Raw genomic sequence first — 15127 nt, forward strand, 5'->3', positions numbered from 1 at the left:
TTTATAAAAATGTCCCTAATCGATCTTTGTTCTGTAAGGAGTAGGGGTAGACAATATAACAAGGTTATGTTTAACAAATACATTCATATTTATTTAATATGCAATACAAAGAGAATCAGTTCATATATTTCTATTAGAATATATTTATAATATAAAACAATTCCGGTATCTATTATTTACAGTATTTGTACTTTTGAGCAAATACTTGTATTGCATGTGTTTAAAAAAAATACGACTATTGTACATTGGTTGAGCATTTAGTAACTGTCATTGTGTAATGGCATTATTGAGGTTACTGCGAGTAGTTGTAGTTAAAAAAACTGAAATGATTCTCTTATTCAAAATACGCTGGACGCAAAATAGTTTCGATTTATAAACACATATACCATCAGATAAACTTTTAAAACAGTGGTTCATGTTTATCTTGCAGATTTTCAGTTAACTAAATTATAATACTTTTGAAAAATACAAATAAAACACACTCGAAAACGAATCTGCAAGATAAACATATTTGATTTAGAGATTGTCTCACGAACAGAAATTAGGGCATTTTATAGACACTAAAATGCACAGGTGTCCAAACACTAACTAAAACATTTACATGACAATTTAAAAAACCCTGTTCATTAATATCCCAGTCTTTTGGTTCTATCTGTTCCTACTGTTGTCACATTTGATACAACTCTTACAGAGTTACTAAGGATTAAAATTTTGATTTTTCAATTAGCATAATATCACTTGACCAACCCTTAGTAAATCTTTACAAGCAAATTATATATCGTGTCAGTCGTACATTTTTTTTTTTTACTTTAAAAGTCGAATATACTAAAATGCAGTGTAAAATGAGTAACACATAACATAACAAAAAACTTAAAATAGTTATTAGACTATCAATGGCACTTAAACATGTTTTAAAATATTTCTATACCATTTCCATTCTAAGAGATCTTATTGCAAACAAAAACTTACTTAAATTTTAATAACACATTAAAAAAAATATTTTTTCATTGATTTTAGCTGCACTTAGTACAAATGTCTTATTACTACTATATGAGTATTTAGAGTAGTTAAACTACGTCAACTTAACGATCGAAATGGAAACACATACGCTAGTATCAGAAGTTCTCAACGATACAAAGTAAGATCCCTAAGTTAAATTTTAAAAATCAAAAATTAAGAATTCCATTTCGATGTTTCAGGAAAGTGTCGTAAAATTATCGATAAAACCATTTCCAAAACTGACATTGCTCTTGTTGAAATATTTTCGAATGGAATGTATCTGTTGAACAGATGAAAATGATCTGGCGATGTAGGAATGCTATTTTTTATAATTAAGTAAATGTTTAATTTTAAACTTAAAATAGATGCCTAATTACTGGTATCAATGAGATTAGTTCACTGCGAAACGATCAATATAGGTGACGAAATAATTAAGAATGTAAAATAATCTTGTGTCCAAATGGACACGAAACTTTAGCTTTTAATGATGGATAATTTCAGTCTTCACTTCTATGAAAATGTTATTTGATGATATGCTGAAAAAATCACGCGATTAATGAATGTCAGTTTGAAAAAGTTTATCCTTCGAAGATAAAATATAGGTATAGTTAATAAAAAGGTCACCCAACTGGGATATCACACAATCACTTAATCTCGTCTTATCTCTTTACAGTTATTATAGTAGGTTTAACACATATTTTAGTAAAAATGATTTAAAAATTTAATTATATACATAAAAATGGCTTATAACTAATTAAATGCTATCACGTTTTATATAAGTCTTGTAGCTCAACAAAACTGGCTGCTACAGCCTTTTTCAATATCATATACATATAATTAAAAAAGGTAGGCCTGCACACCACTTTCAAATCCTAAACAGTTCAATATATATCCTTTTTTACTAAAGTAATCGTATACAAATAATCTATATAAACAAATACATTTACAAAACGATTTGGTCATTAGTTAATTACAATGTTTGTGGTTATGACGGGACCTAGATCAGAATAAAATATGTACAATTTACAACCGCTGCGTCGAAATTTTTACATTTTATCTACTTGTATTGTTTGTTTATTGTTAAGTAGTCAGGAACTCAAATTATAAACAAAAAAAAGCCAAAAATAAATGACATAAAAAAGTAACTGTCTCAAATTAGGTGTGTAGACCGTCTATAAAAAGTTTCTTAAGTAATAATTGTGTATATAGAATATATATTTATAAAAACTGTGGATCATATGAAGAATTGAGTTCTCAACCATCACCCATATGATTATGCATTTTATTTACCTATCTGTTGTTTTTTAAAGATACCCTTTGCAAAGAATTTCATTAAAGTATAAATTTAAGAGATCAAAATTTTAACACTAAGAATTACTTAAAGTGAATTATTAAATGCATATTTTTGACTAAAAAGAATCAGTTAGTGGTTTAATCTATTTTCCAAAGTCTATTACGCGGCGAAAATGTTATTAGAACCCGTCAAACAGTTCTATCATTCTCTCTTGCCGATTTACATTAAAGAGATCACATAAGAGTAAAATCTACCTACAACAATAAAGTTATATTCATTTAAAGTACTTATTTCTTAAAAGTATTGCCACTATGTGAACAGGACACGATCTGGATAAAATTTAAAATACTTTTACATTTTACATATATTTATAGTATGTATACTTATCGCATTAATGTATGTGCTACATTCCGTATGTTACAGTGAACCAGACCTTGTGGTTCTCAGCACCATGTGATAATCACTCAGCAAAATATCATGTCGATATTTTATTGAAATCACCAATAAATATAACTTAACTAGTAAGATCAGTCCGTTAAGCTGGAAACTTAAGTAACAGCATTGGGCTAAGTCCATACACTGGCAAAGGGTCACCCAATACATGGTCCCAGTTGCCAGCTAGCCGTTAGTCACTGAGTTGGCAAAGCGTTGGGCGGCTTGAACTCTGGATTCGCAGCTTGGAATTGGGCTACGCTTGTTGGAGGGTTGAAGCTCGGTGCGTAACACTGCGGGAAATATAATTCTGGTTTTACCACCGTAGTAGGCGTCAGTCCTCTTGGCAGCATTCCATTTGCTAATTTTCCATCGGAACCAGTCGAATCTCGTCTCGTTTTTGCAGCGTGAGGATTCATATGGTTATCGATGTGTTTTTTCACTTCTGGTTCGGTCGCGAATCTTCTTCGACAGTTTGGCATTGGACAACAGAATGGTCGATCACCTGTCGACAAGAATTATTAAGCATGTAATAAATGCGAAAACTTTGTTAAAATAAAATATACAAACGTATATCGCTACAGTATTTTTTGTAAGGTTTTGTTCACTGCAAATTTTTAATTAGGTATATCATAAATGTTAGGATTCAGAATAAGTAGTATTTAATGGATATTTTTGTTAAATATTTTGTTTCTAAAAACTTAAGCGTATTTTCGCGATTGATCAGGTCATGAGTCACTGAACCTAGTCATCAAAGGATCGTTTTAGTATTTTGGTCCATTATTTTTGGTCAAACTACTACATGAATCAAAACACTGTTATTTCCGGTGTGGTTATGAAAATTCTGACCATGCGCTTTTTGGTTGATTACATTTTTTGGTCAAGTGATCTTTTTCGTGTGGAATTGGGTTTGACGGATTTACACGGCAAAACTAATTGAACAAATGACAAAAAAGTAAAACAAAAATACTTCAATCCTTTATGTATGTTATCTACAAATAAATGCGTTAAATATTCTTTAGTAATTTCAGCTGACCCATTATTCCTTTTTACATCCGTGGTTCTTTCACCATCATTGGTAATTAACTATTTATTATTCCTGTAATAAATATGCAGAAGAATCCTCCAAAATATGGCGCATTTAAGGGTTTTGAAAAGTAGTACATATCTACAATTTTTTATATACAATTTCCTCCTCATTTATGCACTGTTTAGACCCACTTTTAAGAATTTTCAGCAATATGTTGATAGAATTACATAATAATTAATAATAATTATTCGCTATTTGCAATGTGTAACACTAATTACAATGTTATTATTTTTATGGAAAACACACATGTGTTATCTGTAATTTCTCTGAAACATATTTTGTCCACAAATAAATAACAAGAATTTACTGCTGAAGCGTAGGCAATATCGCATTTCAAGGCATATTTGTCAGTAAAAATTCAATTTATAATTTTTTGCACTAAACTTGCTGCAGACAATGAATTAATCAAATTTGGTTAATAAGCTCTGATTCCTAATTTTATAATATTAAAGTATACGAACAGTAAAAAAGATACAAATTTGACAGCTCATTCCATGTAAGATTTATTAAGTAATATTTTGATATGACATTATTAATTTATTAGCCGGGATAAATAAGACGGTAATCTTAAGGAACATTTTAAAAACTTCAGTTATCGGTTTGATAATTTTGAAGTTTTGAATATGTGCACATGTACAACCTTAATTTTCGTGTTCTAGAGTCTACGAAATGTCAAGAATAATTGAAATTAGGCATGCACTGTTTGCTAATCAGCTGTTCAGACTACAATGGATTGTTAGTGTCACTGATACTTCAGGTAACATTGGTTCTGAAATTTTAGTTTAATTATAATAGTATCTTGACAGTTAATTTTGGTTACTACTTATCTTTATGTGATATTCCTTACGGGTCCTAGTTTTAGTTTTAATCTGTAGTTAATTTCGCACTCTGATATTAATTTAAACTTCTGGTTACAGTTCCGCCGTTATTTGTTTCGTGTCTTTTTTTATTATTAAGAATCAACAGGTGTGGCAATGTCGATATGTACGGCTTAAAACCTATTACTGCTTATCAAGCTGCTGTAAAATTCAAATATACGTGAATAAAAGAAATAAACTTAACTAACATGTCAGGTAAAGTAAGAATGACATCAGTATAATTTTTGACTTGTCATGTTTTTACTGTGGCACTAAAGACGCATAAAACAGAAAGATATTTACAATGTACATATTTCAGATGTTTTTATTAATAATTACTAGGGATGTACCGACTAGTGGCCGACCGGTCGGATAAGCCGACTATTCGGCCGTTTTTCATCGTCGGCTGCAGTCGGCGACTAGTCGGCTAAACAGCCGATCGGTCGGCTTTTTTTATTAAAATTAAAATAGTATATAAAACAATTAAACCCGGTTTACAGAACCTCAATTAAATATTTAATTGCGATTTAATTTTTAACCCCGCGTTAAAGTATCATGTGACCGACTCTACGCCAATCAGACGTCGCTAATGGCCTTGTTAAATGCGCGATCAACTTTAACTCAGTTAAAATATTGTATAAACTGGCCCTAAATTGTGTTATTCTTTATTTTTGTACTGAGTTACTAAAAAATTAAATGTTAAAATTATCCAAACAAATTTAACACATTTTTTGGAAAACAAAGGAACTTCAGTTATTCCTTTTATTAAAATAGAACAAACCTTTAAGGTAGCCAGAGAAATAGAAAAAAAAACACACTGTTTGTCGCATTTATAAATCGGTTTTAGCAAAGCCGAACAGTCGGCCGACTAGTCGGTTTTTACTGGCCGAACAATCGGCTAGTCGGTTAGTCGGCCAGACCTACAGTCGGTACATCTCTAATAATTACATTGAGCACTAAAGGCAACACACAATAGTAATTCTTAATAATGGCCATTTGTTTATTATGGTACTTAAAAAAGTGTATTTTGATGATTGCAAAGTAGCAGAGTACTAAAGAAACACCAGAGGGGGACACCGGAAAATATATGTACATACATATATGTCAATACTCACTCAATAGTGAGTCACTAAGCGTGCGGTGCTTGATATCGTCAAACACCAAATTTGCACCGTTCTTAAAGGATTACCTATATTCTAAAATATATTGAACTATATAGAGTGTCCTGTTTTTAAGGTGCAACACACAACTTGGTTTTTTTACATCAAATGTCCTATATATTTTTACATATACTCATTAGCCTCTCCCGATATACAGAGTATTCATTCTAAAACTTTACAATTTTCAAATACACGATATTTCAGTTTTTTCAAGTGATAAAATTGTATGTGTTCGTTCTATTTGAAAAAACTGAAATAAAGAAAAAGCAGAATACTCTGTATAGTTGAAATGAGAGAATAGTCCTCAATGAACCGTACAATTTGGCCTTTGACTTTTTTTTTCTATTTCTAATAATATAATTAATGAGATATCGAGGAGCGCCCGCTTAGTGACTCACCCTGTGTACCTATATTTGTGTTTTATTTTCGTGCATATTTCGACAGAAAGTGTTGTATGTCATTTCTGACATATCTATCATTTATGCGGCACTAAGAATGTAGTTGCGAAGTCACTGCTAATGCCATTAATCTAGCTGTTTTTCACAAATTAGCTACGTGCTACGTTGCTCTCTGTTACTATTTATGCATGTGGCAGAGAAAAAAGCAGAACTAACATCTACACAAAAAGACGCGACTTATTTCTTTCCGAATCGTTAAAAAACGATAAATCCCTTCATTGCCAACAAGAGTTTTATGCAATATTATTTTGCAACTACTGCACAGTCGGATTAATTTTCTCACTGAAAGTTCATTACTACACACTACTTTACTTGTTAATGAACCTTCACTATTCTCAATTTATTTTAATTGAGTAAGTTGTAAGTAAGTAATGTAAAAAAATCTTGTTCCATACTTTTGTCCGTCCCTGTACATTTTTGTTTTTCTTTATTTGGCAAATCATCCCCACCAACAATTTGATGACGTGAACTCCAAAATTTACAATAGTAAATTTGTTTTTATTTTTGTAAAAAAAGATACTCCTACATTTGTAATATATGAATCCGTGTTGAGTTTTCACCCTAGACAACTGCAACACCGAATGCTCTGAAATCTTGCAAAAGTTTTAAGGTTAATGTAATCTGCAAAAACTGATGACGTCATCTCAAAATTTTGCCGAATAAATTCTCCCTGAAATATGCAAAATATTATGACTCTATACTTGTGGTTTATTAATGCACTCATAGTTTTTAGTATTACTTATACAGAGTGACTCAAAAAAATAAATGAATGAGGCAATTTATTGTATTGATTAAATCAAGAACGACTTAGTCCATTTTCCTGAAAATTTGGGTATACAGTATCGTTATTTTTAGTATTACACGGCATCTAACCAAAATGATTTACGTGTCCTTGCAAAAATCACAAAATTTTGTATTTGAAAAACTCACTTGAAACTAACACGTAGGATGCTTCTTTACCTTTACTTTAATATTACATTCATATCTTTATTTTAACTTATAAGGTTTATCATAAAAAAAAATCGCAAAATCAAATCTTATAATTTTTCGAAAAATTTGGATAAACAAAATCATTTAATAGATTTTGTTATGCGATTCAGTACGCTACCAATAAATAATTTCTAATACGAATGTTAACATTTTATTGTAAATATATTATTTCTTTTTAAACCTGATAATCTATATGTAGGGAATTAAAATTAAAGGTAAGATTACCAAACCACAGATAAAGAAGCATGTGATTCCACATATTTCAATTAAGCTGGGCTAAACAAAATTTTGCGATCACGTCATCGATTTTTTGAAGGGCATAATTGAAAGAAATTTTGGAAGGCCATTAAGTAAAAACGCTTACCGTTGACTTTATTACGGGTGAACTGGTTTCTAGACAAACTGAACTACTATCGATGCTGAAGTCATCGAAACCGGTTCACTTGTAATAAATAAAACCAACAGTGAAGACTGCAGTATTCAATAACTGAATTTCAATCAGAACTTCACGCCGGCTAACATAAATCAAAATAAAATTTTGTTAATCAGCTAAGTTAATGTTTTATTGAAAATTTGAATGAATTCAATTGACACAGTTAAAATCGCCGACAGAATTAAAAAATTGAATTTTTCAGAAAAATAAAAAAAAATGTTGGAAAACTGAATCTACAGGTATGGGGACACTCGTATTTAAGAATGAATAACTTTGGTATAAAACTGAAAGTCAAAAAGAAAATTAATTCACGAAATGATAACAAAGGTCGGAAAAGTTCCACTTTGTAAAAATTAATTTAAAAGTAGTACTTACGAGTATCTAAAAAAATTGTAATTTTTGAATAAAAAAACCGGGATTTGAAGCAAATAAAAATAGAAAGCGACTTCAGACTTGCTTGCATTTGTCAATACACCTTATCAGGGCCGGCCCTAAGGGACCGGGCGCCCCGATGCAACTTACTGTTCAACGCCCTCTAAAAAATTTTTGTAAAAAAAAACAAATACAATTTTGTAATCACATATTTTTTGAGCGATATTTTTTTATTAACAAACATACATAAAATTATGATGAATCAATCTTAATAGATAAAAGTGTTTGTCCTGACTGACAGACTGAATGATTCGTCAACGCAAAGCCTAAACTACTGAAGCTACAAACATGAAATTCGGATAGTAGGTTCCTTTTGTGTTATAAGCACCCATTAAGAAAGGATTTTTGGAAATTCCGCCCCTACGGGGACAAAATAAGGGATGAACATTTGTGTAGGCATCCTGTGAGTTTTTAAGTTAGACGGGCTCACTGAGGAGGGGGAGTGAACGGGATGAAAAATGATGTGTCCTAAGTGCAAATTCCAGGCAACCTGAACTGCGGGCAACAACTTTTCTGCATAGTATGTGTTAGAGCCTCTGGCGGGGACCTGTTTCACCCCTCCCCACCCGTAAGGGTGGGAGCCAGAGCCACCCCCACCTTGGAACACAGGGTAGCATTCATTCTTAATTCTTAACTCATTCATACACATTCAATTCACAATTCTCAATTCGTAACTAACATTCAACTATCTCGACCGCACAGTCACATAATATTCAATCCTTATCATTCTTATTTATCTAACACTTGTCACTAGCAATATACATTTATCTTACTGTTCGCTGGTCTTATTCATTTATACAAACTTCGACATGGTCCTTCGAGCCGGATTAGCGACAGAATAACAGTGGTAGTGATAAGTGCAATTCTCAACATATCATTCATCGGCTGGAATTCAGCAAAGTAGTTATCAAAACATCACCTAGAAATCATCCGCGCAGTGTTCAACTATCGGTGACGACCGCGAGTGCTGTGCAAAATCCTCAAGTATCATTCAGCGTCAGCCAAGATAATTCTATCCAGGAATCCAGGATTCCAGGTAAGCTTTAATTCTGTTTGGTTGGTGTAATACATTTATTCTCGTACTCAAGATGGTGGTAATCCAAGACAATACTTTTGTTAAATTTTCAATTCTTCTCAGCGAAATAGATTCACATTCTAATTTTATATCAAATGTTGCAAATCATCAAAAAAGAGGCCACTTAAAGCGTCGATTTGAAGACGTACAGCGAATTTATTCAGAATTACAAATGCTTGTAGTTCAGCAAAAATCCGAAACAATGGTAGTCCCGAATGACACGAGTAACACGGAAACGATCAAACCTATAATTTATAATATCAGAGACGTGCTAACTTATATTCAAAAAATATCCGAATTATATAAAGCTCTCATTGAGAAAACTAATCCATTGTGTACTTTCTCGAATTCATGTAAGATAAACACTAACGTGCCAACCACGGATCTGGAAAAAGCTTGTCAAAACTTAAAGCCTCTAAAGGTACACAAATTAAGAAATGGAGAACCCATCAAAATTCACAAAACCCATTTCAATGCTCTACCTAAATTGCCGTTCACTATTAGTAAAAAATCCCCTCCGGATTCCATTGATTCAAAAACTCCTATTGTAATATCAAATCGTTCAAAATTTCCAAATTCAACACCCAATGAAGAGAAAAATCATCTTTTTAATGATTGTTACAACTCCGAAGGCGCATCTCAAATTAATTTAAATAAAACTTCTAATGCAGAGTCATCTACTGCACTAGACAAAGTAAAAAGTCCTCCAGTTAATTCGAAAAACTGTGACTCATTGTTAGTCTGTAACCAATTTAAATGTAGATCGCAATATTTATGTAAATCCGTAGACTCGAATATTAAAGACAATACGTCAAACGTAGCAATGCTCGACAAGAAAAAACATTCCGAAAATGCCATACCAAAAATAATAAGTCATTTCAGTAAAAATCCACCGGGGCTTCAAAATACCGCGCTGGGGTTGATTCTTAGCGGCAATTTTGCGTATTTAAAAAACAATACTTCCCATCATCACAAAATTAGTTCAGCCCAAATTATTTCTCGGTTTTTGGAAGTTGAAACCGTCAAAACCGGAAGCAGGTCATTAAGCAAAGGGTTTAAAAGCGATCTTTGTGCAACCCCTTTTCAGTATACTACCACAGGCCATTCACCCGATGGCTATTTCATGGTCAAACACCCCTTTTCGAAAAATCAGCCGCAATTAGAGAATTTTGCAGAAATGCACCCAAACTGGCTATTATCAGTCGAGAAAAGGTTGGGCCATTCCACAGTCCCTTATTTCGAAAATCTACCTAAATTAGGAAATTCCCCAGAACTCGCTCTCCAACTATTATTGTTAGCAGAGGGACGTGATCATAAACATAACGAGGGTTTTATTGTCTCTCAAAGGAAGTACCTAGACCTTGTGCACCTGAAGGTACTTAACGAAAATTCGTTAAATAATTCCATTTACCTGCAACACAATTATGTTTTAAATCTTTACATTTCTGCCACTAAACTCTGCGTGGTTGCTGACCGTTTAAATCTTAGTTCAAAAAGTTTAAATATGAATAGCCGGAAGTACAACGAAATTACTGATAAAAACCATCTTGAGGGCGAGGGCGTGTATGCGCTCACTGTCAGGGTTAAAGCCGTCCTGAATTCGCGCCTTTCGAAGCCTCTGTCCAGCGACCGCAATAATTTGGTCGCATTTATACCTGGCCAATGCCTCTTTCGGCCAGCCATCAACTGGTCCCTCAGGAAAAAACCACGCCGTCGTTCCCATCAACAGGCCATCCCTTGGCACCTCATCCACGCTTACCATCAACACTTCTGGAAGTCGTGGTACCTCGAATATTTGACCACACTGAAAGGCAGGTTAGGGTGGCAAAGGCCATCTTCCAACGTTCCAGGAATGGCAAGATGGGTCCTCGTGAAGGAGGAGAAATTTCCGCGTCTACAGTGGCGGTTAGGACGCGGCCCTCCAACATCATTTTGGAAAGGAAGTGGTGGTGTGTGTAGTGTCGGTGAAGTGCAAAAGATAATTTCGCAATCGCATGCATTATCATTCTATTTAACCATATTGCATACATCTTGTCAATTTGTTATATACATCTCATTGTTGATTTATTTTACTATGTTCTATGTATTCATATTTGTACCATTGTTATATTCATTCGCCATATTATTTACTCGTCGTATTATTCATTGATTTGGTACATTATAATTGTTGTAAATTTATTTTTAGGTATATTGTAAATAATGTGTATTCGCTGATATTGTACCAATGTAATTTGTCTTAGATATCTTTTTTTTTAAGTTTAATGCATTTCTTCAGGTTCATTGCTTTCTGTAACAATGTCCACCCAATTCATGTAATTTCATCTGTATTTAACATTACTAAATCATGTTTTCATTCTAATGTTCTATATAGTTTATTTTTGGTCTTAAAACAATGTAATTGTTTCAAGGCGGGGGGTATGTTAGAGCCTCTGGCGGGGACCTGTTTCACCCCTCCCCACCCGTAAGGGTGGGAGCCAGAGCCACCCCCACCTTGGAACACAGGGTAGCATTCATTCTTAATTCTTAACTCATTCATACACATTCAATTCACAATTCTCAATTCGTAACTAACATTCAACTATCTCGACCGCACAGTCACATAATATTCAATCCTTATCATTCTTATTTATCTAACACTTGTCACTAGCAATATACATTTATCTTACTGTTCGCTGGTCTTATTCATTTATACAAACTTCGACAGTATGTGTATAAAAATATTTATAACTATTACAAAAATTTTTCAATTTTTAATATTGTAAAATTGATACGATTTCAAAGTTATTTTTAATTTAGGCTTGCCTCAATGTTATTCGAAATGTAAATTTAAAATTAATCATGACAAAGAGCCACGGAATGACACAACAGAACCAAATTCGGCTACAAACAGGAAGTACAGGAACAGTGAAAAATATAACAAAACTGTTGAACAACCACTACAATCAACCGACTAATCTTGGAAAATAAAATTTGTATGTATGTGCCGACATGGAGTTTTATGGTAAAAACAAACGTGACAAATGTTAGGAAAAACATCTGTACCGCTGTCTCGTCAAATTGTTACCCAGATAATGCAGTCATAAATCTGGTATTTTTTGTCGGTATTGATCTGTAGGTCCAATTACCTAACCCAAAGGCGCACTATTTTTCAATTATTACAGTCAAAAAGTGCCAGGAATTGACTTCTTATGATCTGTTTTCGTGAACCATTCCCCATAGTGGAATGTTAAAATGTAGCTTTTTCGGAAAAATTTTCGATGGGCGCCTTGGTCTGTTCCTGCTATAATATTTTGTACGTAGTGATTCAATGTTTATTTTTATAGAGTTAATATAAACGCAGGGACAATGCCCGCCGCCCGGCGCCCCTTGTCACGGGCGCCCCGATGCGGTGCATCTTTCGCTTACCGTGTTGAGCCGGCCCTGCACCTTATTCTCCTTGTCAATGTCGTCGTAAAGTACTTATTTAGGTTTAAATGACATGTTACCCTATTCATATATGCATAATATGTATGTTACCACGCTAATCCGGATTATTTGAATAATGTTTCATTAGCGTAAAAATTTTCAATATTAAAGAAGTTGAAAAGTTTTAGTTGTTAAAAAATACGAATAGAAATTAGTAAACGTTTCCCGTTGCAATTGTTCGTTAAAAATCCTTTGACCTTTGCGAATAATTTGTATGTAGTTGTTCTAACTATGAACGTTATAAAACTTTCTCACTTGTGGTTACAATTCTTGGGGAAAATACGCAAAGGTTTTTTTTAACATTATGAGAGTAGAAATATTTATTATATATACATAATATGAAACAATACTTAACATATTAAGTTTACTACTATAGGAAAGGATAGTAAATAGAATCTTTGAAAATATATGTGAATATTTTTTTGACGAAGTAAAGATGGTTCGTAAAATTCAGAGCACGTCTATTTATAATGGTGATGGCACATCGTTATCTCCTAAATTATCGATAATTCACGAAATAATATAATAATAAATAAATTGAATTTTCTGGAAATTTTTTTCGTTGGGAGTAAAATTGTGAGTAAAAATGGAGGTTGTGCTAAAGCGATGTGCAGGATTCAACCATGTTTTAAATTTTGCTAAAAAATCAATGCTGATAGCTGTCGAGACCTATGTCCAAAAAGCGTCTAATTGTTTTGTATTAAATATTTTTACCTCTTGATAGCAACCAAATGGAATAATTTGGCGAATATCTAATTTAATTTTTTGTCGACGTTTCGCAGCTTGTACAGTACGTAGAAAAATATCGGTCTTCTCTTTTTATCTGTCCATCTATTAGAGATTTTATTACACAGATAATATTCGAAACTGCTGGATTGATTATTATTATGAAATTTTAGGTAGAGTCATACATAAATCCCGTACAGATGACAATTTGAATTTGTGTCTATGTCTTTGATTTTGAGACAACGTAAAAGTGAGGTTGTACGGGATTTATGTGAGCATAACTGTACACATTACTTTAAGAATCTGGTGTCCAGGTAACACGCACACAAAAATGTGTACATTTATTCCCAGTAAAAATTTGATAACTTCACCTCAAAATCAATACCAAAGTATAATTATATGTATATATTTACTTGAAATCCATATTATTAACATTCGACGTAAAAATATTACAATTTCAACTGTGGGTACGAGTTATTACATGAAAATAAAATTTTACGGTTTATCTTACAATATACACATTAAATGTCTTTGAAATTTTGGTAAGAGTGATTTAACGGTCGATTAAAACTTATTTACTCGTTCCCTATACAAAGTTGATGACATGATCTCAATAATAATAAATATATTCTTTTATGTAAGAGCTTTAAGAAAAATTATTAAATTAAGCAAAAATGATTAATAATAATCACTGTTCAGTATGTAATGTAATTTTAGTGACATTAAAATTAATTTGCACTGTTTTTGTTATTAAACTTTCAAGATGCATGCTGTGGAGGTATAAATCAATAAATAAATAAGTATACCTAATTTTGAAAAAAAGCTTGTCACTTCTAGCTCCTTTACTTTTAGATGATAATCTATTTTTACTTTTACTGTAACACATGTGCATTATTATAAAAAAACTGCAGAACCATTTTATAAATTATCTGAAAAACAAGATTTCAATAACAAAAGGCATTGAGTAAATACATATCGATAGTTTCATCCTATGCTTTCCCGTGATCAACCCAACGGCCGGCGAATAAGGTGTACTTGGCTGTCAAATAATAGCTTGAGCCCTAATTACGCGCCTGGAATACTCACATCACAAACCAAACATGAAAAAAAAAACTTTTTAAGTCTACCACTTTATAGACGGAGATGGAAAGAAAATACCGTTCCACGCCTTCCACCGCATGAAGATGTCATAGTAACCATTAACACATATAATTGACAGCATTGCCCGAAGCCTGTTTCAGCTTTTGGGTTGTTCTAAAATGAATAAAGTACATATAATACAAACAAATTATACTTATTGCTGTTCTAAATATTTGTTAGTGGCATGTTCATATTATGTGCTAAATTTTTATTAAGTTATTATTATTATTATTATTATTATGTATTATTTTATAGTATGTTCAACAGAATAAATTCCAATTACTGAACATACTTCAGACTATTTTCAGTGAACATACTTTTTAATACTACCCGAAGTAATATAACTAGATCTGAGAAAACTCAAGTTAAGTTATATTTTCCCTGTATACTCGCGTTGTATCAAATAACTCTGTCCATCACTTAAATGCCTAAAAGGCGAGACGGCTTAGTCTGCAGCTCGGTCATGTAAAGTATCAGGTAGTTGCAAAATTTTGTACCGCAGTTCGGACAGGCTGGATTAGAAATATCCAAGAATCTGGGGCAGGGATCAGGCAAAGTTGTAAATTATTATCTTAA

General features: G+C 32.6%; 1 protein-coding gene across 3 annotated transcripts in view; it reads right to left on the reverse strand.

Annotated features, from left to right (window-relative positions):
- Positions 1-341: 341 nt before the first annotated feature.
- Positions 342-15127, reverse strand: part of LOC135135655 (myeloid zinc finger 1) — a 74516-nt gene continuing 59730 nt past the window's right edge. For all 3 annotated transcript variants that reach the window (XM_064064781.1, XM_064064782.1, XM_064064780.1), the window contains one exon: positions 342-3230. In XM_064064781.1, the coding sequence (XP_063920851.1) occupies positions 2923-3230 (308 nt within the window). In that variant the 3' untranslated portion in view covers positions 342-2922. The remainder of the gene's footprint in view (positions 3231-15127) is intronic.

This window comes from Zophobas morio, unplaced genomic scaffold, assembly GCF_036711695.1.
Source record: "Zophobas morio isolate AGI-343-1 ecotype UQ-CSIRO unplaced genomic scaffold, CSIRO_AGI_Zmor_V1 ptg000024l, whole genome shotgun sequence".
Classification (NCBI taxonomy): domain Eukaryota; kingdom Metazoa; phylum Arthropoda; class Insecta; order Coleoptera; family Tenebrionidae; genus Zophobas; species Zophobas morio.